This window comes from Bos taurus, chromosome 13, assembly GCF_002263795.3.
Source record: "Bos taurus isolate L1 Dominette 01449 registration number 42190680 breed Hereford chromosome 13, ARS-UCD2.0, whole genome shotgun sequence".
Lineage (NCBI taxonomy): Eukaryota > Metazoa > Chordata > Mammalia > Artiodactyla > Bovidae > Bos > Bos taurus.
Genome location: NC_037340.1, coordinates 59,662,726 through 59,686,908, shown reverse-complemented (window position 1 = coordinate 59,686,908; position 24,183 = coordinate 59,662,726). Strand labels below are relative to the sequence as shown.

The following is a 24,183-nucleotide window of genomic DNA, read 5'->3' as shown; positions in this document are numbered from 1 at the left end:
CTAGATTTAGATTGTGGCTTTACCCAGATCTGGCTGTGTGACCCTAGGACAATCATTGAACACTCCTGATCTATAAAATGAAAATAAAAATATGGTTGCATTTATGGGATAGAGTAAGCACTTATATGCTGCCATCATTCTCTCTTAGGTTAACTCAGTCTTTTTTAGGAAAAAAAAGCTCAAGTTTTCAGTGCTTCCCTTCTTCTTTCCTACTGCAGGTGGTCCTGGGTGCAGAGGAAGCTGAAGTTTTTTTCTGGATGGAAAGGTGGGCCTTGGGTCTGAGCACTGTCTTGGGGTCTGAGTCTGTTTCAGAGGTGGTCTGACCTGCTCCTTGAGCACTTTTCACTTGGGGTCTGTTGAGATGTGGCTGGTCCTGCATGGCCTTTAGTACCTTTCATGGAACCATCGGTAAATCCCATTACTGCCTCTACTTGTTCTCCTGTTGAGGACCCTGATATATTGAAGCTTCTTTGAATAGACCATAGGCCTGGAAAATTCCACAAGACTCTCAGGACCTGCATGTCATCCTCATGAATCAGCCACTTATCTATGTGCTTTCCTTTCTCAGCTATTTCTTAAGTTTTATTTAAAATGAAAAAATTTTTTTGTTTTAGTAGGCAAGGCATTGTATGGTTTAGCTACTGCTGGGTAACAAACCACACCAAAACTGCTGTGGTTTAAAACAATAACCATTTATTTAATTTGTGATTCTGTGGGTTGATAATTTTGTCTGGGCTCAGCTCCATACTTCTTCACATTTCAGCTGACTTTTTTTCTTCTTTTTCAAATTATGAAAGTACGATAACACATTTACAGGAGACTTGGAAAATACAGAACAAGGTTACATATAGTTCAATTATTACAATTGTAATATAATTATTTTTATATATTACAATTATTTTTAAGTAGATAAATTAAGATTTTTAGTTGGAATTTCAATATCAAACTCTCAAAATTAATAGAATGAATATACAGAGAGGTAGGATATAGTAGACCTGAAGAGCACTATAAACCAGTTTAACATAATTAAGATTTATGAAATTTTCACAAAACAGTAGGATACTACTCAAGTTCAAATTCTACTTAAGTTCCCATAGACTATAAACTAGAAGACACTGGAACATACCCAGGGATGTAAAACAAGGTGCAAAAATGTCATGGTCCAAAGGTATTGAAATCATAGAGAGTCTGTACTCTTATCACTGTGGAATTATGTTAGATATCAACATCAAAAGATATTTGAAAATAACCCACATATTTTCAAGGGCAATGTGACATTTACCAAGAGTGATTTGACTTAGCCATTAAAAGCCTCAATAAAGTTAGAAGACTGAAAAAATACAGAGTGATTGCAAAGAAGAAAGCATTTAAATGAGAAATTACTCTCAAAGATACTTTAGAAAAAATTCATGTATTTGATAACTAAATGTCTGCTTTTACATGATGGATGTGTCTAAGAAGCCATAACAAGGAAAATTAGAAAATAATTTTATGTGTGAGTCGAGACACAATCTGAGTCTCTTTACAGTCAGTTTCTGGAGCTTTCATTTTTTTCATTTGATTAGGCCATGTTTTCCTAGATGCTTTCCGGTCTTTGGTTGAAATTTGGACGTTTGAACACACCATTTTTATGTCTTCCCTAATTCATATTTGAAATCCTATGTCCTGAATGTCATAGAATTAGTAGGAGGAGCCTTCAGGAGATACTTAGCTCATGAGAGTGGAATCATGAGAAATGGTAGTAAGGCCTTATAAAACAGGCCACACAGAGCTCCCTAGCTGCTTCTGCCATGTGAGGATACAATAAGAGATTTTTGATCTAGAAGAGAGCCCTCACATGACCAGGCTGGTGCGATGATCTTGGATTTCCAGCCTCCTGAGCTATGAGAAATAAATTTCTATTATTTATGAACTTCTCAGTATATGCTGTTTTAGTACAGTAGCCTGAATGAACTAAAACAACCATCTCTTTATGGACTGGCTTTGTGCAGGGGAATCCCTTCTTCAATCATCCTGGCTAGATTCTGGGGCCTTTCAAGTATTTTCTGAGGATATATCTTCTCTAGGCTGTGAGAGCCTCTTGATGAAGGTGAAAGAGGAAAGTGAAAAAGCTGGTTTAAAACTCAACATTCTAAAAACAAAAATCATGGCATCCGGTCCCATCACTTCATGGCAAATAGATGGGGAAACAATGGCAACAGTGACAGACTTTATTTTCTTGGGCTCCAAAATCACTGCAGATGGTGTGCAGACACAAAATTAAAAGACACTTGCTCCTTGGAAGAAAAGCTATGATCAACCTAGATGGTATATTAAAATGCAGAGACATTACTTTGCCGACAAAGGTCCATTTAGTCAAAGCTATGGTTTTTCCAGTAGTTATGTATGGATGTGAGAGTTGGACCATGAAGAAAGCTGGGCACCAAAGAATTGTTGCTTTTGTACTGTGGTGTTGGAGAAGACTCTTGAGAGTCCCTTGGACTGCAAGGAAATCCAACCGGTCAATCCTAAAGGAAATCAGTCCTGAATATTCATTGGAAGGACTGATGCTGAAGCGGAAGCTCCAACACTTTGGCCATCTGATGCAAAAAGCTGACTCATTAGGAAAGACTCTGACACTGGGAAAAATTGAAGGTAGGAGGTGAAGGGGACGACAGAGGACGAGGTGGTTAGATGGCATCACTGAATGGACATGAGTCTGAGCAAATTCCAGGAGATGGTGAACTACAGGGAAGCCTGGTGTGCTGCAGTCCATAGGATCTCGAAGAGTCAGACATGACTGAGTGGCTGAACAACAGGCTGTGTTTATGCTTCAGTTCAGTTCAGTTCAATTCAGTCGCTCAGTCATGTCCGACTCTTTGCAACCCCATGAATCACAGCATACCAGGCCTCCCTGTCCATCACCAACTCCCGGAGTTTACCCAAACTCATGTCCATCGAGTTGGTGATGCCATCCGGCCATCTCATCCTCTGTTGTCCCCTTCTCCTCCTGCCCCCAATCCCTCCCAGCATCAGAGTCTTTTCCAATGAGTCAACTCTTAGCATGAGGTGGCCAAAGTATTGGAGTTTCAGCTTCAACATCAGTCCTTCCAATGAACACCCAGGACTGATCTCCTTTAGGATGGACTGGTTGGATCTTCTTGCAGTCCAAGGGACTCTCAAGAGTCTTTTCCAATATCACAGTTCAAAAGCATCAATTCTTCAGCACTCAGCTTTCTTCACAGTCCAACTCTCACATCCATACATGACCACTGGAAAAACCATAGCCTTGACTAGACAAACCTTTGTTGACAAAGTAATGTCTCTGCTTTTTAATATGCTATCTAGGTTGGTCATTATGCTTAGCTATCTCAAATTCCCTGTATAGCTTTCCTGTTTCTTAGGAGTTCTCAATCTCTTATACCCATTTGTGTCTTCCTGTGGAACTACCTAATATCTGAAGCTCTAATGAAACCTCTTCAATGGCTTCTGTTTTCTGCACTTCTAAACTGTGCTGCTGTTCCTGTTAGAGTTCTGAGTCAGATGATACAGAAACTAATCCCACAGTCAGCCCCAAAACAAGTCACAATGTTGGATGAATGACCCAGTGTGTTTCCAAGGGCGGAGCAGGCACGTAAGGTTTCCTCCCAGTTGTGCTGCTACACCAGGTTGAAGGAGGAGTATGAGTATAAAAAACACTGCTCATTCCTACAGCTTTCACTGGAATCCTTTCCCGTGACTGGAGAACAAAGGCTGGGCACCTTCCTTGTCTGCTCTATTGCTAATGTCACTCCTTTAATTAATTAATTATTGTTATTTTCTTTTGCCAATTTCACTGGCAAGTAGGTTTGTGGGGCTCTTCACACTGTCACGCGATTCGCATAAGTCTATTCCTGTTGTTTTAAACCCTAAAATTGCAACAATTAGTTACAGCAAATCTATACTTAGCTGAGTATTTAAAAACTGTATGTATGTGTACTTTTCATTTACCATGTCTAAATGGTACCTATTTGTACTTTAATAGGGAAATTGAACTCATTCACGATAATTTCCATCTAAATCATCCTCATGCACACCTCCACCTCCACTCTAACTGAGGTCTTATTAGGAAGAAGGCAAAGCCACAAACCTAAAGGATTATGGGAGTGAGAGAACTGCCTGTGTACCTTCCGGACTCTGGGTCTCAACGTTCTTCTACATTAAAGGAAGAATCCAGACCTTGAGGCAGACACATGTTGCTTTCAGTCTGTTAAGCACTTGTTTCAATGGGTTGATGATTTTTCTACCTGATACCTCCTCTCCTTTGCAGTTATGAGCAAGTAAAAGGCACAGGAAAGGCAAATTTGAGTGATTCTCTGGGACTCATTTGTGGAGTCTGGGGAAAAAGGAGCTCTCTTCCCATGCTGGTTGCTAAGATGAGGGAATGAATGTCAACGTTTTCTTTATTGGATTGGTAAGGCCTACCTAGGAGAAGGCAATGGCAACCCACTCCAGTACTCTTGCTTAGAAAATCCCATGGACGGAGGAGCCTGGTGGGCTGCAGTCCATGGGGTCGCTAGGAGTCGGACATGACTGAGCGACTTCACTTTCACTTTTCACTTTCATGCATTGGAGAAGGAAATGGCAACCCACTCCAGTGTTCTTGCCTGGAGAATCCCAGGGATAGGGGAGCCTGGTGGGCTGCCGTCTATGGGGTCGCACAGAGTCGGACACGGCTGAAGCGACTTAGCAGCAGCAGCAGCAGCAAGGCCTACATACAAGCAAGAAAGACAAATATAGGAAGCGATAGAGCTGAACTTCAGAGAGTAAGAGCCTTGGAGGCTGTGAGCCCAAATTCAGACTTTTTGTTCTTGATTCGTGCCTTGAACACATGAGGAAGCTAGAACTCTCCTCAAGTACAGGATCATGCAGCTCCTTTCTTTTCTTTGGAGGAGGGGAGGGTCATTAAACTAATGTATTAAATTCCTCCTCCTTGTAAGAAAAGGTTCTCCACTAATATAAAGCATACTGAAGAGAGCCCAGACCAACCTCACCTCTATTCCCTATTGTCTGTACTCCTGAATCTCCTTGAGTCTCAGTTTACTCATCTGTGCAGTGAGGACAGGCATTGTTATGCTCAAGTTGCTACACAGGTAACTATAATAATATAGGGAAAGTGTTTGGGATATAGCAGATGCCCAATAAACAGTAATGTTTTCATATCACCAATTTAATCATTCCTCGGGCTGGGTATTGCTCAGAGGTCATAATAAAATAGACAAACAAATACAGTAAGACTTTAGAAGCAGAAAAAACTGATTGGAAATTGTGCTTCAGTGCTCTGTGGATGCTCTTTATCAGCTGTCATCCATTAGGACAGTGCTGACTTTAGCAAACAGGCTTAAAGGAGAGGTTTTCTCTTCTATAATTGATGGTCCAGAGGTGGGGTTGGAATCAGGAGCAACACGGATATTCAATGTTGTCAACCCACATACTTTACATTTTTGCACTTCTCTAGAGTAGATTTTTATTTAAGTTGGTTCCCCTCGTGGCCAAAAAATGTCTGCCTGGAGTATCCGGGACAAAATTATTTCTTGTTCCTAGCCAACAGGGGAGAAAATTGTGTTAGTTTCCCAGATTTCTCTTATGGACACAAATTGACTTAAGTCCATCTCATCTGAGTCACCTGCCAGTAGGGGACATGAAATTACCTTAATTGGTTTAGCCTAGCTATGGGGCATGGGTTGAATGTTGGAATGTTAAACAAGATATCTCTCATCACTCATCAACCTTTCTAACTCTCAGATTCTCCTCCCATAAAAAATTTAAATCACAGGTTTCTGAGAGAATGACAAGATTAAGTGTACACTGTACCTTTGACAATATCTAGCAGAATGTAGTTGTTCAATGACTAGAGGACATTATTACTGTCACAATATCACATGACAGAAGGTGGAAAGGTCAAACTCACCAGTGACAGTCACCTTGGTGCCCCGACCTGACTGGTACTCTATGTCAGGATTTCCCTCTTTGAACTTCACACAGAAGTACGTGCCAGCATCTTTAAGAGAGATTTCACTGATGCGAATGGAAAAGTCTTTGTTGCCAGCTTTGGCCATGTTTCCAATTTGGTTTACTCTGGGAAAGAGACCTCTTTGAAAATTATAAATTAATTCACGATTTGGTCCAGTCCCCTTGAACCATAAGACGGGTCCATTTGGAAATGAATCTGGTATGCTGCAACTCAGAGTGAGTGTTTCCCCAGGTGACACAGTCTGCGATATCTCAGCTTGCTGCACCTTGAACATCTCATGTGTGACTCCTGAAAAGAAACTCAAAATCATCTCCCATTTTTTCTGCTCCGACCTAGGCAGGATTAAGAAAACTGGATCCAGATCAGGTTGGGCCTCAATCATTCATCATTTTAGTGACATGTATGAGTATCCACATGAAGAGTGAAAAAGTTGGCTTAAAGCTCAACATTCAGAAAATGAAGATCATGGCATCTGGTCCCATCACTTCATGGGAAATAGATGGGGAAACAGTGGAAACAGTGTCAGACTTTATTTTTCTGGGCTCCAAAATCACTACAGATGCTGACTGCAGCCATGAAATTAAAAGGCACTTACTCCTTGGAAGGAAAGTTATGACCAACCTAGATAGCATATTCAAAAGCAGAGACATTACTTTGCCAACAAAGGTTCATCTAGTCAAGGCTATGGTTTTTCCTGTGGTCATGTACGGATGTGAGAGTTGGACTGTGAAGAAGGCTGAGCGCCGAAGAATTGATGCTTTTGAACTGTGATGTTGGAGAAGACTCTTGAGAGTCCCTTGGACTGCAAGGAGATCCAACCAGTCCATTCTGAAGGAGATCAGCCCTGGGATTTCTTTGGAAGGAATGATGCTAAAGCTGAAACTCCAGTACTTTGGCCACCTCATGCGAAGAGTTGACTCATTGGAAAAGACTCGGATGCTGGGAGGGATTGGGGGCAAGAGGAGAAGGGGACAACAGAGGATGAGATGGCTGGATGGCATCACTGACTCGATGGAGGTGAGTCTCAGTGAACTCTGGGAGTTGGTGATGGACAGGGAGGCCTGGCGTGCTGCGATTCATGGGGTCGCAAAGAGTCGGACACAACTGAGCGACTGATCTGATCTGATCTGATCTGATGAGTACCCACACACTGAGTTTAGAGTGACCACTGCAAGTGCTGGCAGCTCTTTCCCCAAGTGCTAGCAGAGGGGAGTCAATTCAGAGGACTAGATGAATCACCTCCCCAATTTCATTCCTCAGCCCCTAAGTAAAATAAGAGAAAGATGGATAGGGAGGGCTGGGTTTGTGAATGGGTAATGTTCATAGAAATAAGTCTTCCTTCTTATCTAAATGCCAAAAATTGCTCAATACACTTGGAGATAGATCCAAGTCTCCTCTGCCCACTCCACATGTCCAGAGAACTTGGCATTGGCCTTCACCTCTCCTCTGAAGGGTAATCAGTCACTGATTTTGCAGAGACATTAATGCTGAGGGGTGTAAAGAAAGAGGAAGTAAAGGAATCAGAAACCTAAAAATCAGGTGGGCATATATTCTTGAAGGCAGAGGTGAGTCTTTTACTTATGTCCTCAAGAGGGACTTCCCTGGTGGCTCAGATGGTAAAGCATCTGCCTACAATGCAGATGCTTTGGGTTCGATCCCTGGGTCGGGAAGATCCCCTGGAGAAGGAAATGGTAACCCACTCCAGTACTCTTGTCTGGAGAATCCCATGGACGGAGGAGCCTGATGGGCTACAGTCCATAGGGTCGAAAAGAGTTGGACACGACTGAGTGACTTCACTTTCACTTTCAAGAGGGAAGAGGGGGACAGTTGATTCTACAAAAAGAGAGAAGAGCCTCAAGGGATTGCATCAATTTTGAGGGTCCACCACTGACCCCTAACTCCCACTACCACCAACCTTACTACCCCACATGATATCAGGTCCTGATGATAATCTCTCCTTTCAAGTTATCAAAGCATCAAATCACAGATGGCCTAAGATGTCAGTGGGGAGACAAGGGAACTCTTGAAGCCAGGAGAAAATGGCAGGTAAGCTATCTATACCCATATTTTTCAAGTTGAAATCAATGTGTGAATTTTCCATGGCCAGTTAGATGCCATGGAATGTGGCTGAACTTGAGGAAAACATTGAGGAAAACTTGAGGAGAAGACAAGTTTTCCCAGCAGAACAGAGGATACCCTAATCTCATTGTATTTCATGAAATTAATTCGGAGTGGCAAGGAGTAAGAAGCACTGGCTGTCCTCTGAGAATAAAAGGACAACAGAGCTTGGAGTGCAATGCTCAGGGCAGATTCTCAGGGTACAGTCAAGTGCTAGGAGAGTGACTCAACCTCTCTAGGAGGGCTTTTCTAAACAAGCCTCCCAACTCTCAGTTTTCTAACTTTTTGGACATGTTCATGAAGTGTTCGTAGAGTGCACACATGTCGTGCATTTTACCTACCCAACATCTTTTCAACTGGGAATGTCCATTGTCCTTAATTTGGTTTCTGGTGGCCATTAAAGAAGGGCATGGCCTGTCGACTCAGCCTGATTCAATATTGGGCATAGGATGCCAGAAGGATCAGAAGGGCCATCTGCAGAATCCCAGCCTATAGAGCAGATTGTGAATGAAGGGGTACAGTATCCAGTGTAGAGTGATGATTTGGTACAAGTCAACGATTTTAAAAAACATATCTTAAAAATCAGGAAGATGGAATTTGTCAAACTGTACTTACCACTCACAGACACGTAGGTGCCTGGGCCAGCTATATATGCCATGTCAGGATGCCCTATTGTTAACTTCACACAGTAATACATGCCAGCATCCTTAGGTGACACATCTCTGATGCGGATGGAATAGTCTGTTTGGTTGGCCATTGGATTTACCACTGGGGATACTCGGGGGAATCGGCGTCCATTGAAACTGTAGATTAATTTTCGTTCTAGCCTAGCATCCTTGAACCACAAGACCGGCCCTACTGGAGATGGTGCAGGAATGTTGCAGCCCAAGGTTATGACATCTCCAACCTTGGCTGACACTGAACTCTCAGGCTGATTCACCTGGAAATCTTCAACTGAAGTTCCTAGAAAGAAACTGTGTGTTATTTCTCATATTCCTTGTCTTGGTGCAAAATGTTCTGAGGGTCTGGTTCTAGATCAAGGTGGAGGTCTGACTGCACACTCTTAAGCAACATGTCCTGGCACCAAAGTATACAAATCACAAATTTGATTGCCATGCAGGATGAGGAGAAGAGGACCAGTATGTAGAAAGGAAAATGGAACTTTCTTTCTCCATCAAGATATAAGGATAGCCTGGAGCATGTGTGTGTGTGTCAGTCACTCAGTCGTGTCCAAGACTTTGTGACTCCAGGACTGCAGCCCACCAGGCTCCTCTGTCCATGGGATTCTCCAGGCAAGAACACTGGAGTGGGTTGCCATGCCCTCCTCCAGGGATCTTTCCGAACCAAGAACCTGCGTCTCCTGCAAATCCTGATTGCAAACAGATTCTTTACTGGCAGAGCCTTTAGGGAAGCCCCAGACTGGAGCATAGTGGGCACTAAATAAACATATCTTCAATGAACCCATGAATGGATTTATATTAAATAAAAAATGTGAAATAATAGTTGAGTCAGATTTTTCTCTATGTACCTGTCTGCTGAGAAATTTGTATGCAGATGAATAAGAAACAGAACCAGACATGGAACAATGGACTGATTCAAAATTGGGAAAGGAGTACTACAAGGCTGTATATTGTCACCCTGCTTATTTACTTCTATGCAGAGTGCTGTGCATAGTCTCTCAGTTGTGTCTGACTCTTTGTGATCCCATGGACTGCAGCCCACCAGGCTCCTCGGTCCATGGGGATTCTCCAGGCAAGAATACTGGAGTGGGTTGCCATACCTTCCTCCAGGGGATCTTCCAGACCTAGGGATTGAACCCAGGTCTCCTGCACTGCAGGCGGATTCTTTACTGACTGAGCCACCAGGGAAGACCTCTATGTAGAGTACATCATGCAAAATGCCAGGCTGGAAGAATCACAAGCTGAATCAAGATTGCAGGGAGAAATATCAACAACTTCAGATATGCAGATGATACTACTCTAATGGCAGAAATTGAATAGGAACTAAAGAGCCTCTTAATGAGAGTGAAAGTGACTGAACAACAACACTTAGTGACTGAACAACAACAACCAGAATAAGGCCAAAAGCTAAGGACATTGTGCTGATAACCAACATACTATATACAGAGCACAGTTTTCAAACACAGACATCTCCCTTTCTTCATGTGGAAGCCCAGGTGCCCAGATACACACCGAGACCTGCATTCTCCATGAAATGTATATTTTCCTTAAGGGGTATAAAATTGGTTATTGCAATGTGAAAACATCTCAGTTATTACAATGTGTGATGTTTATGGATGCTCAACCTAATGCAACAAATTCTTAGTACTCAGTACTGCTCTTATTATGTGTTCTTGAGTATTAGACAGGGAGCACTGACACTGAGTTCATGGAAGATACACAGAATATATGTAAGATAAGTTCTACTAACTTTGGAATATTTTTCCTCTTGAATGATTTCTCAAGCCTAGCATATTTCTTTTCTATCTTTGAATAACAAATTACCACAAACTTAGTGGCTTAAGAAACACCTAATCATCATTGTTTGGTTTATGTGAATCAGGAATTCAGGCACAGCTTAATTTAGTTGTCATGCACGGAAAGATGATGCAAAGACACAGGGGAAACACCATCTACAATTTAAAGAATGTTTGAGGCTGCCAGAAGCTGAGAGAGGCCGGGAACACACTCTCCCTCATAATTTATAGCAGCTTTATTCACAACTGTCAAAACATGAAAACAAGAAGATCTTCAGTTGGTGAATAGATAAAGAAATTGTGGTAAATCCAGACAGTGGGATATTATTCAGCCGTGAAGAGAAATGAGCAGATAAGCCCTGAAAGGATATGGAGGAACCTTAAATGTTTATTACTAATTTAAAGGATGAGCCCATATGCTGTAGGGGCTTCTCAGATGGTGCTAATGGTAAAAAACCCGCCTGCCAGAGCAGGAGACATGAGAGATGTGGGTTCCATCTTTGAGTTGGGAAGATCCCCTGGAGGAGGGCATGGCAACCCACTCCAGTATTCTTGCCTGGAGAGTCCCATGGACAGAGGAGCCTGGTGGGCTACAGTCCATGGGGTCGCAAAGAGTCGGACACGACTGAAGGGACTTGGCATGCACATGCTGCAGGATTCTAATTACATGACAGGAAACTATATTACATGCAAAACTTAAGAGACAATAAGAATATCAGTGCTTTACAGGGGTTAGGATGAAAACAGAGGAAAATAAGCAGAGCACAGGTAATTTTAGGGTGCAGAAACTGCCCTGTATGATACCATAAAGTTGGGGGATGCCTATCATAATACTTTACCCAAATCCATGGACTGTACAACACCAAGAGTGAACCGTAATGAAAACTCTGGACTTTGGCTGTTAATAATTTGTCATTGCAGGTTCATCAGTTCTAACAGAATGACCACTCTGGTGGAGGATGCTGAAAACAGAGAGGCAAGGATGCGTGGGGGTAGGGAGTAGTATTGGAAATCCTTGTACCTTGTGATTAGTTTTGCTGTGAACCTAAAACTGTCTTGAAATATAAAGTCTATTATTTTAAAAGTCATTGCCATACCCTGTGTCATCTAGACTTTCTTCTACATAGTTTCATGTTTTACATTTAGGTCTATGATTCCTTTTTTAATACTGCAACATTTTATTTTTTTTTACCACTGCACACTCATATGATTCATTTTCAATTAATTCATGTGAAAAGTCATTTTGTTCTTCTCCAATAGTGTGTAGGCTATTCTGGATCTTTTGTTCCATCATATAAACTTCGGGATCAATCTGTCTCTATCCATAAATTAACCTGCTGGCTTTTAATTGGGATTGCATTTAATATATAGATCAAGTTGGGGAGAACTGATTCCTTGACAATATTTATCTTACTAGCTATAAACATGTAATACATATTTATGTATAAATAAATATACATATTCAGTTCTTCTTTGATGTTTTTGATCAATTTTGTAGCTTGCTTCACACAGCTCTTGATACAAATTAGATTTATACCTAAGTGACAGACTTTATTTTCTTGGGCTCCAAAATCACTGCAGATGGTGACTGCAGCCATGAAATTAAAAGACGCTTGTGCCTTGGAAGAAAAGCCATGACAAACCTCAACAGTATATTAAAAAGCAGAGATGTTGCTTTGCCGACAAAGGTCCATCTAGTGAAAGATATGGTTTTTCCAGTAGTCACGTATGGATGTGAGAGTTGGACTATAAAGAAGGCTGAGTGCCGAAGAATTGATGCTTTTGAACTGTGGTGTTGAAGAAGATTCTTGAGAGTCCCTTGGACTGTGAGGAGATCCAACCAGTCCATCCTAAAGGAAATTAGTCCTGAATATTCATTGGAAGGACTGATGCTGAAATTCCAATACTTTGGCCACCTGATGGGAAGAACTGACTCATTGGAAAAGATCCTGATGCTGGGAAAGATTGAAGGCAGGAGAAGGGGATGACAGAGGATGAGATGATTGGATGGCATCACTGACTCAATGGACATGAGTTTGAGCAAGCTCTGGGAGTTGGTGATGGACAGGGAAACCTGGCGTGCTGCAGTCCACAGGGTTGCAAAAAGTCAGACACAACTGAGAGACTGATTACCTTTCTTGGAGGTAATTTAAATGGTCACATGCTTGTTTCAGTATGTGCTGTGCTTGCTTAGCTGTGTCCTATTCTTTGAGACCCCATTGTCTGTAGCCCACCAGGCTTCTCTGTCCATGGAATTCTCCAGGCAAAAATACTGCAGTGGGTTGCCATGCCCTCCTCCAGGGGATCTTCCCAACCCAGGGATCAAACCCAGATCTCCCGTATTGTAGGCTGTGCCACCAGGGAAGCCCTTGTTTCAATATGCAGAAATGCAACTGATTTTGTGCGTTGATCTTGTTTCCCGCCATCTTGCTGAACTCAGTTCTGGGAGTTTTTTGATTGATTTAAGTGATCATTTGTGGATTTTTAGTAGAATCTTTGGGATTTTCTATGTAGAAACTCACAGTATCTGCAGTTTTATTTCTTCATTTACAATCTATATCCTTTCCTTCTTCCTCTCTCTCTCCACTTGTTGAATAAGAGTTGTGAGAATAGATATTTTTGCATTTTTCCTTATCTTGGAAAGAAAACGTTGTCTTCCACCACTGAGTATAGTGATACCTGTAGGGTTTTTGTGGATGTTGTCAAGTTGAGGAAATTCCTCCCTATTTCTAGTTTGAGAGTTTTCATCATTAATAGGTGTTAGATCTGTCAAGTGTTTTTTCTGCATCAATTGACATGATCATGCAATTTATTTCTTCTTTAATTTGATGTGATGGATTATAATGATTGATTTTCTCAGTATTGAAACTAAGATCTGACTTAGTCATAATATATAACATTATACAATGTTAAATCCTATTTGCCAATACTTTGTTGAGGAATTTTGTGTCTAAGTTCATGACATATATTGGGCTATAGTTTTCTTATGTACAATCTTTATTTATTGTTGCTATCAAGGTAGTAATTTCCTCATAAAATGAGTTGGGAAGTGTGGCTTCTTTTTCTAATTTTTTGAAGAGATTGTATAAAATTGGTGTGAATTCTTATTTAGATGTCTGTTAAAATTCTCCAGTGAGTGTGAGTGCCTCACATAGTTTACTCCCTTAAGATCCAAGTCTTCCCACCTCTTCCTCACTCTCAGATAATGGTCTGCTTCCTCCTTCATCTGATCTAAACCCCTAAAGCTATCTTCTGTGGCAATTGGGACTCAAAGCTTCTACCAACATGGACCAATATCCTTGGGGGAAAGACTCTACAAAATTCTTTTTTTTCCCCCCAGCAAATAGAGGCAGAACCACACAGTTAAGCGAAGGAGACTGCAGGGCTCAGCTTCCATCTCTGACCCAGAGACCTCTAGTATGCACTTCTGACCAATATTCTCTGAACACTCAGACCTCTGCAAAACTTTAACACTGATTATCTCCTGATGGCATTGTGGATTCTTTTCTTGCTTTTATAATCTCATCTTTTCTAAGATGTTTTTCTTCACTTAGTGGGTAGCATATGTGTGCTGGTGACCAATGAAAATACAGACCCTTTGTCCCCAGTGGCTGGAGGATGAGAGCTGTCGTGTTTGCTCTGTTCAGCCTGCTGATCATGGGTGAGTCCTTTACCTGACCCAAGGTGTGAAACAGACACAGTCCCTGGGAGATTTTGTGTGCTGGAGGCCATTCAAGTCTAGATCTCTAAATTCTGCCTGTTTTACAATGGACCAAGGAAATCCCTCCTCAAAGAAATTCTAGGGAAGCAGGCGGGGAGGAAACGGTAACCAGGCAGAGGGAGGTCCCACTCACCTGTGAGTTTCAGCAGCAGAGCCAGCAGAAGGGAGGGCAGACGTGGGCAGGATGGGAAATCAAGGACAGGCATCATGGTGGCCCTTGGAGCCTGCTCGGTGTCAGTGTGGTCCTGGAGAGGCCTGGACCTCTGTGCTCTACAGAGAGAGGACAGTTCCTACTTCCATGATGTCAGAGGAACAGGATTGTGATGAGAGGAAAAACTGTGGAACTGGGACACTTTTTCTTTGAAATTATAAACTGGACAGACAAGGTTGCTACAAACGGATAAGTTGCTGCTGGAAACGTTGAGGGTTTCCGGAGCCAAGGGGTGCGACACCCGAAGCTTGTGCTCCTTCCTGTGTCTCATCCCATCTTAGAGATTTTCCCTAATCCTACTGCTAAGTCGCTTCAGTCGTGTCCGACTCTGTGCAACCCCATAGATGGCAGCCCACCAGGCTCCCCCGTCCCTGGGATTCTCCAGGCAAGAATACTAGAGTGGGTTGCCATTTCCTTCTCCAATGCATGAAAGTGAAAAGTCAAAGTGAAGTCGTTCAGTCGTGTCTGACTCTTAGCGACCCCATGGACTATAGCCCACCAGGCTCCTCCATCCGTGTGATTTTCCAGGCAAGAGTACTGGAGTGGGGTGCCATTGCCTTCTCCGTCAGCCCTTGCCTATCTAGCATCCTCAGAGATGTTGTCTGGGCCAGAGACTTCTGGAAGCTCATGATGGGCAGATGGGTTAAAGCTCCGGCCTGAGTTAAATAGCAGGGCCTCCCTGGGCCGCAGAGCTACAGGAAGGAAGGTAGATCTCTGGCCTCATCCTCTTGGCTGTATAGTTGAGCTTTATGAGGACTCCTCCTCTTCACTCCAGAGGGGTCAAAGGTATAAAATTAGTACTAGTGCAATGTCTGCTGTGGGCTCCTGGCTTTGCTGTGGATCCCTGCATATAATACAGGAAGTTGCCTCTTTCTCCTCTTGCAGAAAAATTGTTTTTGACAATTTGACGAAAAGAAGTTAAGAGTTTCTAAGATGGTGATTGTACATTACAGAATGGGGAAGGTAGAGCTCTGAGGCACATTCTCAAAGAGGTAAAAGCAACACACATAGAAACATACCTGGGAAAGTGAGGTCTGCCTCTCCTGTGTGTACTGGGTCTGGGGCTAGCTCTGTAGTAAGGAAGTGGAGGGGCAGAAGAAAACACTCTCAGAAATAGAGAGGAGCTCTCATGTTCACCTGCTTCTCTCTCACCTCTGGAATGGGCTCAACCCCAGCACAAGGGTTGTGTCCTGGGACTCTTGGCCCACTCTCAACTGGTGCCCCTTCACTCTCCAAGCATCCATAGTCAGGCGCCGACTGCTTCCTTGTGATCCCTGCGTTTGCCTCAGGGACTGACTGGATGTCAAGGCCAGGAGAGGTGTTAGAAAAGCAGAATGCAGAGCAGGGCCCAGACATCCTCTATGAGATGACAAGACTCCCCCTCCCCTTGTGACGCCACCATTCTATCCCATTGTTCTAGAGTGATGAATTCCACACTGGGAAACCTATTAATGGACCCTGCTGAAGACTGGACAGCCTCTTATCTCTAGCTTCCATCACCCTATGCTTCCTTCCGCCTCCAGCCATCTTCACACCTTCTATGGAGCTCTGAAGACTTCAGAGGGAGGGATTTTCGGCGGCATCATGGTCAAGAGCACTGGCTTTGGAACCAGATACATTTTAGGTTTAAATCTTGATTCCGTTTCTTAGTAACTGAATCATCTTGAACCCATTATACAGACTTGTATATCCTTTGATCTGGAAATCTTCGCTTTGCACCTCGAACATTCAAGGCTGAATTCATGATCTACACTCAGACGTTCCTTTCTCCTGCCCAACCCTGTTCAGTATGTGGCATATCCGTTTGGTTAAACCAAAAAGAGACCCACGCTGTTCATCCTCACTCAACCACTCATACCTATTCCCTATCAGACCCTGTTAGTTTGACCTCCTAAACACGTCTTAAATCTAGTTCTCTGTATCCACTGTCATCTTTTACATAAAGGAAAATGATTACCTTCTAATCAGGCTACTCCAGTTTCTCCTGCCCTGCCCTACAATCTTTTCCTCTTTCTTTATCCATGTCTTTCAGAACGCAGATCTGATTATACACCTCTTTGGCATAAACGCTTTTGTGGACTCTGATTGCTCTCGGTATAGTAAGGCAATTTGGTACATAGTAGTATATATAAATAATTCGATTCATCCATGACTGGTGTGGCCCCCACAACTTCTTTGTCTCAGGTTGGTTTCCTTGGGAAATGGACTCTGAGGTGAAGATGAGCATGTCATTTTCTCAAGAGGTACTTTTAGACTCAACTTCTGTGGAAGGGACGGAGAGGAAGCAGGACCAGATAGAAGAAGTTGAGCTGCAACAAAATCCTAATGAAGATATCAGCGGGGCTCCCATGGAGCTCTGGTGCTAGGATGTTCCTTCAGGGTTGTCCTGAGCTTAGGGGAGAGCGCTGGGCTTTCATGTCACCATGTTGATGAGTCAGTGAATGTGGCGTGTGACCAGGCAAGACTTTGGGCAAGCTGGGTCTCCTCATTTGATGCAGTCACAAGGAGGATGGCAGGCAGGGGCCATCTCTGCAACCTGGTGCCTAACAGCATCCTCTGTGCCCTTGGAAGCATCTTCCACCTGGGAGTCTTTGGACTCAGGCCATGTATTAACTTCCCCACAATTAGGTCCTCAAAGCCACCTCACATCACCTGGGAAACATAAAGTTCTCTGACCCTACTTGGCCTGACCTTGTTGTTGTTCATTCGCTAAATTGTGTCCAACTCTTTGCAGCTCCATGGACTGCAGCACTCCAGGCTTCCCTGTCCTTCACTATCTCCCTAAGTTTGCTCAGACTCATGTCCATTGAGTCAGTGATGCCATCCAACCATCTCATCCTTTGTTTCCCCCTTCTCCTCTTGCCTTCAATCTTTCCCAGCAACGGGGTCTTTCCCAATGAGTCGGCTCTTTGCATCAGGTGGCCTGATGTGGACTTTACTAATTGGAAAAGTTCAGCATGCATGTCATAGAGGCCTGAAATGCAGCTTTCTCTGGGATCTCTGAGTGCCTGGGTTAGCAGTGAGCTCTGGCAGAGGACAGAGGAAGCAAGAGAAGGGAACCTCAGACCTGTAAGATGAGATAAAATGTGGTTATATTAACATAGAAACCTCCTCACCATGTATTTCCTTACACTGTTTCCCAAAGGGATACAAGAAGACAAAATATTATATTTTATTTAATAGGCTTTTCAAAAACAGTTTTAGATTTATAGAAAAACTTAGATGATAAAACAAAGAGTTCCCATATACCCCTACACACAATTTCCTATTATTAGCATCTTATATTAGTGTGGTACGTTTGTTGCAATTAATGACATTGGTACATTATTAGTAACTGAAGTCTACATTTGGTTTTTGTGTTAGCTCTGGCAGTTATAACAAAACTGTTGAAAGGAGAATACGTTTTTTCCCCCCTTAAAACCAGGAAGGGGGATCCTGTGTACTTAGGAGATAAAAGAGAACCTCAAAGTGTGGGGGGTTGGTGAACACAGGAGCACACAAGACAGAATAACTCCTCAGTACAGGGATGCTGGTGTGTGGATCATGGTCAAGTCCAAGGTGATGGACAAGAGAGAGCCTGACCTGTTCTGTGCTGACTTTCTCCTCATATTTGTGAGTCAGTCCCCAGAGGTCCTTCCCATGATCCCTGCCTAGGACCACGTATAGAGACCCAGCTCTGGGGACCTCAGGGGCATATGGGCAGGGAGTTCTCCATGGATGGGAGGCATCTGGAAAGTCATGGAAGGTTCCAACTGAGACGTCCTAGGCTAGGCACCTCAGGGAGGGAAGAAGGCAGCAGAGACTGAGGGTGGCACTTAGTAGGGAGGAAGGAAGGAGCTGTGGGAAACATGTTTACATTTAATTACCTGCTCATCATTCAGGGATTGTTCTCTGCATGCCTCCTATGTGCCCAGGTGGGCTCCTCCTGGGATGCCTGTCCTGGCAGCCTTTGAGATAGGACTCTGCCCCCTTAGCCTTCTTCCCAGGTCCTGGTTCCTCTTCCCTAGCCTTTCCACTCTGATTTCTCAACTTTATTCTAAATGGGAATTCCTTTATGATCTAGAAATTGTCTCTAGGAATACCACCCACTCAGCTGCCCCTCATTCAGCACCCTTGGCCCACAGAACAGCTAGGGGATACACTTTGAAAACCCTTGATCGAGTCCCCCTTTTCAAAACAGAACACCACATACTTCCTGGGAGTTGGAAACCTCTTAGAAGGATCCTCCTGAAGGTACAGAGGGATGTGTGTCCCGTTCTCCTAACTATACGTGGGCCCTGACCCTGTCTGAACTGTGGATTGACCCTCCCGCTGAACTTGCTTCCTTTGGGACTAATCTCGTCCTGCTCAGCCACCCCCACATTTAAAGTCATGCCCAGAGCTTCCTGTGGACAAAGATGACAGAGACGCTGCCCACCAGCAGCACCACGGGGCCTAGGAGGAGAACTGCAAAGACCACGTGCCCCCAAATCCAAAATATTCACCACCTGACTCTTTTAGAAAATATTTGCCAGAGCCTGGCATAGGATTTCACAAATCAAGTTAAAAGATCAAGCTTTATCATAAAGATGATGAGCTATTGGATAACTTAAACAGAACTGACACAGATTTCTTCCCTGGTGGCTCATCAGTAAAGAACCTGCCTGCAGTGCAGGAAATGCAGAAGACTCGGATTCAATCCCTGGGTCAGGAAGATCCCCTGAAGGAGGGCCTGGCAACCCACTCCAGTATTCTTTCCTGGAGAATCCCATGGACAGAAGAGCCTGGTGGGCTATAGTCCATGGGGTCGAGAAGAGTCAGACATGACTGAAGCAACTAAGCACGCACACATGACTCAGATTTACAAATTTAAAACAGTCACTCTGACTACAAACTAAGGGATGGAATAAGGAGAGGGAAAAAATAGAGACAGAGTCCAGGTGGGAGTCTGCATCAATGATCAGGTGAAAAATAGAAGGTAGCCTGGCCTGGAGATGGCAAAGTTAAATGAGTGCCATTTTTAATCCCCAAAGCAGTTTTTGTTCTTGTATTGTCTGCAAGTACCACTAGATGGTGCCAACTCAAAGAGGAAAAAATCCCACCTTTATCTTCATCAATATCCAATTTTTTACTAAACTGGTCTAACCTTATAGGGGTTCCCCTGGTGGCTCAGACGGTAAAGAAACTGCCTGCAATGCAGAAGACCCCAGTTTGTCCCCTGGAAGAGGAAATGGCAACCCAATCCAGTATTCTTGCCTGGAGAATCCCATGGACAGAGGAGCCTAGCGGGCTAGGGGCTACAGTCCATGGAGTTGCAAAGAGTCTGACATGACTGAATGACTAACACTTAACTTTATAGGAACTTAGGAGCTGTAATTCAAGTATTTCAGTGGTTTAACCCTTGGAGTAAGTTTTAAGAAGAATCTACATCATACTAAGTCAAGTTTATGTCTATATTATGTGGGTTTTTGCCAAGCAATAAGCAAGGGTTTTATGAGAAACTAAAAGATGAACTAAATTCACCTTCAATTCTTCATATTCATTGACTTCTTCAGATAACTAAGGAAACAGTCAAGTGTGTGGGCAAAGGTTTTCACCAAGAATGTCTACCACAGCATGATTTATAAACCTGAAAGCAATCTTAGTGGCCAATAGAGAAATCATCCATCCATCTACACTTGAGAGAATGAACAAATGATTCATGAGCCTCCACCCCTCACCAGGCACTGTGTTGAGTATTGTGCTGAACACAATGGATCAGGTCCTCACTGTCCTAGAATGGACTTGTTAAAGGTGTGTTATTTTCAGAGACATTTCATGAGTTGGGAAAATAGTTTGTTATATCATAACTGGAAGCAAAACAAAATTTTAAAAATGTATATACAGCATGCTGCAAGCTTCTTTAATGTACATCATGGTAGAGTATGAAATGTTTCAGTCTACAAATTCATGCATGTAAAAAAAAAGTGCACACTTCTTTATTTTTCATAATTCAACTTAATTTTACCTCTGAATCCCAGTCCTGCAAAGGTGTTAAGAAATTCGGCCCCAGTTGGGCTCAGCTACCCTCCACCTACCCTCCAGGGTTTAGCCAAATTTCTCACTCAGAACCCCAGGGTATTTGCCCATGTGTGCACAGCAGTGTCTGGAAGTGCCCACTGCCAGGGCCCTGTGGTTCTGCCAGGTCAGCTGCTCCAGTCTTTGTGACCAGAAAAGGTTACAGGTCTGGGTGACACTTGAGCCAAAACTCCCTGAAGCAGCCTGGGACCTGCCACTCCAGGTGTGGTCTGAACCAGCAGCATGTGCATCACTTGGATACCGCTGGGTCAGAATCTGCATTTCAACCAGATCCCTAGGTGATCTGAGTGTGTATTACATTTTTGGAAACACCGCCCTAAGAGTCCTTACCATGCCTGGCTGGTCCAGTCCAGGTGGAGCTCAGGTTGGGGCTGCTTTGGGAACCCTGGGCCAATCGTCACTAGTCTGAAGAAGCCCCTCTTTCCTTCCATCCATGAGCACTGATGTGAAAATAAAGACAACCAAGGAAGGGTCTTGTAGGCAATTTCAGCCAGCCACCCTACCCCTGCCATAGGGCCCTTACCCTTTACAGAAGATCAGGGCCCTCTGCCTGCTTTAACGAATGAAAAGCAGGAGAAAAAAACTCATGGAGGGGGTGTAAATTCTAGTCACAAATACACCTTGTTTTTCACAAAATCAAGACTAAAAATAAAATATCATAAAGGAGGTAGCAGTGCTGTCATTAGGGCTTCCCTAGTGGCTCAGTTGGTAAAGAATCTGCCTGCAATGCAGGAGACTCGGGTTCGATCCCTGGGGCGAGAAGATCCCCCTGGAGAAGGAAATGGCAAACCACTCTAGTATTCCCACCCAGAAAATCCCATGGACAGAGGAGCCTGGTGGGCTACAGTCCATGGAGTCTCAAGAGTCAGACACAACTGAGTGACTAAACCACCATCACCAGTACTGTCATTTATCTCTTCTTTAAACTTTTCTGCATTGTTTTTCTACAATGAATATAATAAAATTTCCAAACAGGAAAAAATTAAACATCCCTTAATGGAGTATACTCATGTGGACAAGACACAGAGATGCAAACAGAACCCAGAAAGAAGATGAAAAATTGGATGACTCAGAACTGAAAAACAATGTTTTATTAATAGACCGAGGGCACACACTCATTACAAGCGCTGAAAGTCGGGCCAGATTACTCAAAAGTGGTGTCAGTGTCTTCTCAGTGCCTTGGAATTTATTCATTTAATCCTATTTCCTGTTACAATTTTTGATCTTTTAAAGAAAAAGAAGAGGTTCCAAGGTAATTGTGAGAGGGAGAAATCGGCCAGCTCGTGTGTGTCTCTTCTTTTAAAAATAATGCACAAATTATAAGCCATTCCAATAAAACTGAAACTCTTGTTTCAACGGACTCTCAGCGAGAATTACTGAGATAAGTGGCTGCTTAGAACAAAAGCCCTGATATCGATCACAAGCCCCTTGTTGCTAGGTTCTTGATCTTTTACAAAATACACTAATTGGCAGAACCTCATTGAGATCAATGTAAGGGATGAGCAGCCTGTTGAATGGATGTTTCCTGCCATTTGTTCCAGAGGCAAAGCGCCCAGGAGGTTCAGCCTCAGTCTTCTGAGATCCTCTTCCTCATCCCTGTGGCAGAAGTCCGTCCTGGGAAGAGCTGCAGAGAGGAGATGGGGTTAAATGGGTTGAGCAGGCAGGCAAATGTGCACAGATGTTCATTTCAAGGAAAAGCTGGCAAACAACAAAGCAAGTCACAGTGCATCTGGCCAATTTATCCTTCCTTTGTTCAAGTCATGGTTGAATAAAGGGAGAAGAACAAGGGTATTTTGGATTCCAGCCCTGCCTGAGCCTAGCAGATTCCAGTTCATAAATGTTGAGCTTTATCACCCTACATCATTCACTGAATTAACACATTTTTTTGAGTTATCTACTGTAAAGTGTAAAACATCCCCATTTTCTGCCATCTCACAGGAACTTTCCATGGATAACATTCTTAAGCCTCTGAAACCCACTTCATAAAGTCAGGAGACTTTTCATGAAAGAAAGCACTTTCTCAGGTACAGAAATCAAGATGAGAGCTGTAGCTGCAGTCTCCTGGTCTCAGTATCAGTGAGGGTGACATTGAGGCTGATTAACGATGGCTTTGAACAAATAGAACTCTTCTCGCTCCCAAGTAAAAGTCAAGAGGTGACCAGGTAAGGTGGCTCTGTGTCAATAAGTCCGCAGGGAGCCAAATTCTTTCCAGATTCTTATTCCTGGACTGTACTCTAGTACCCATGGTCCAAGATGTTGGCTGGAGCTCCAGCCATCACAGTTATCTTCAGAGAGCAGTATGGAAGGAAAAACAAAGGGCATTCACCAGCTCACCTTAGGGAGTGTTGTTGGAAGCTGCCACACAAAGCTTCCATTCCCGTCTTACTGGCCAGAATTTAGCCACAGGACACATCCAGCTGCAAGGAGGACTGAGAACAGAGTATTTGCTCTGGGTCACTGTGTGTGATCTTATTATGGCATGTTGGAGAGTAGATATTGAGGAAGGCAAACCAGCAGTCTCTGCTATCGTGTGTCTCTCTGATCCTAGACGACTGTCAAGTAAGTATCTGATGAATTAAAACATGCTCATTACTTTAGTCGCTGCATTCTGAGTATCATTTAAAATTAAATGGTGACTTCTCACATTCCATTCCCTCTCCAATCCCTGGGTAATAAGGAACTTTGTTATGGTGTCACTCACTTGTTATTCAAACAACCAAGTTCTCTTGAAGTTCCCCAGCTGGCAAGATTCTCATCACTGCAAGGAGCCTTGCCTGCTGCTCTTGAACAATTTAGCTATCATGGAGACTAGGAAACACAGGAAGCAGTGAATAAGAGGGAATAGCAAAGTTAGTGGAAGCAACAAGAAAAATCACAGGGAGGCCACGGTTCATTGGAAAGAGTGAATCATTCATCTCCTGAGCTTTTTCTCCAAGGGAAAAGCTTCAATCTCCTCAGGGTTTAAATATAGCAAATCCTAGGACTGAGGAATATTTGATCCCTGGAGAAGTTGAACCAGTACTTTACCACCAGGGCATCTAGAAAATTAGCAAGTGGAAGAGGAAACACAGCATCTTTGGGGACCTATAGGCATCTGCTACCTGCAGGTTTCCCAGGTGGCACTTTGGCCACTTGATGCAAAGAGCCGACTCATTGGAAAAGCCCCTGATGCTGGGAAAGACTGAGGCCGGGAGAAGGGGGTGACAGGGGATGAGATGGTTGGATGGCAGCACCGACTCAACGGACATGAGTTTCAGCAAGCTCCGGGAGACGGTGAAGGACAGGTAAGTCTGGCGTGCTGCAGTCCATGCGGTCGCAAAGAGTCGGACACTACTGAGCGACTGAACAACAACCACAGGTGGTTCAGTGGTAAAGAATCTGCCTGCCAATCTGCCTGCCTGCAGGAGGCACAGGTTTGATCTCTGGGTCGGGAAGATTCCCTGGAGGAGCACATGGCTACCCACTCCAGTATTCTTGCCTGGGAAATCCCATGGACAGAGGAGCCTGGCAGGCTATAGTCTATGAAGTCACAAAGAGTCAGACACAACTGAACCACTGAGCAAACACCTGTCTTATAACTTTAGAAGTTGCTAGTTATCACCAGAAAT

General features: G+C 43.5%; 1 protein-coding gene and 1 long non-coding RNA gene across 5 annotated transcripts; both read right to left on the bottom strand.

Annotated features, from left to right (window-relative positions):
• Nucleotides 1-5,170: 5,170 nt before the first annotated feature.
• Nucleotides 5,171-15,922, bottom strand: SIRPD (signal regulatory protein delta). 4 transcript variants are annotated; one of them, XM_025000647.2, is made up of 5 exons: nt 15,671-15,922; nt 14,441-14,577; nt 8,726-9,073; nt 5,930-6,280; nt 5,171-5,558 (listed from the first exon to the last, which is right to left on the bottom strand). In XM_025000647.2, the coding sequence occupies exons 1-5, from the start codon at nt 15,760-15,762 to the stop codon at nt 5,473-5,475; spliced, it is 1,014 nt and encodes a 337-aa protein (XP_024856415.1). In that variant the 5' UTR covers nt 15,763-15,922; the 3' UTR covers nt 5,171-5,472.
• A 5,729-nt stretch (nt 15,923-21,651) lies between these two features.
• Nucleotides 21,652-23,837, bottom strand: LOC132346857 (uncharacterized). The gene is made up of 2 exons (XR_009496822.1): nt 22,910-23,837; nt 21,652-22,199 (listed from the first exon to the last, which is right to left on the bottom strand). It is a non-coding gene; the product is annotated as an uncharacterized lncRNA (long non-coding RNA).
• Nucleotides 23,838-24,183: the final 346 nt, after the last annotated feature.

What these genes read in the sequence shown, in the direction of transcription:
- SIRPD (XM_025000647.2), bottom strand. Translation starts at nt 15,762, where the DNA reads ATGGATGCTTGGAGAGTGAAGGGGCACCAGTTGAGAGTGGGCCAAGAG. An exon ending in GGGTTGAGCCCATTCCAGAG is followed by an intron (nt 14,578 to 15,670) that starts GTGAGAGAGAAG and finishes CTCTCTCTGTAG; the next exon opens with AGCACAGAGGTCCAGGCCTC. An exon ending in CACCTACGTGTCTGTGAGTG is followed by an intron (nt 6,281 to 8,725) that starts GTAAGTACAGTT and finishes GTTTCTTTTCAG; the next exon opens with GAGTCACACATGAGATGTTC.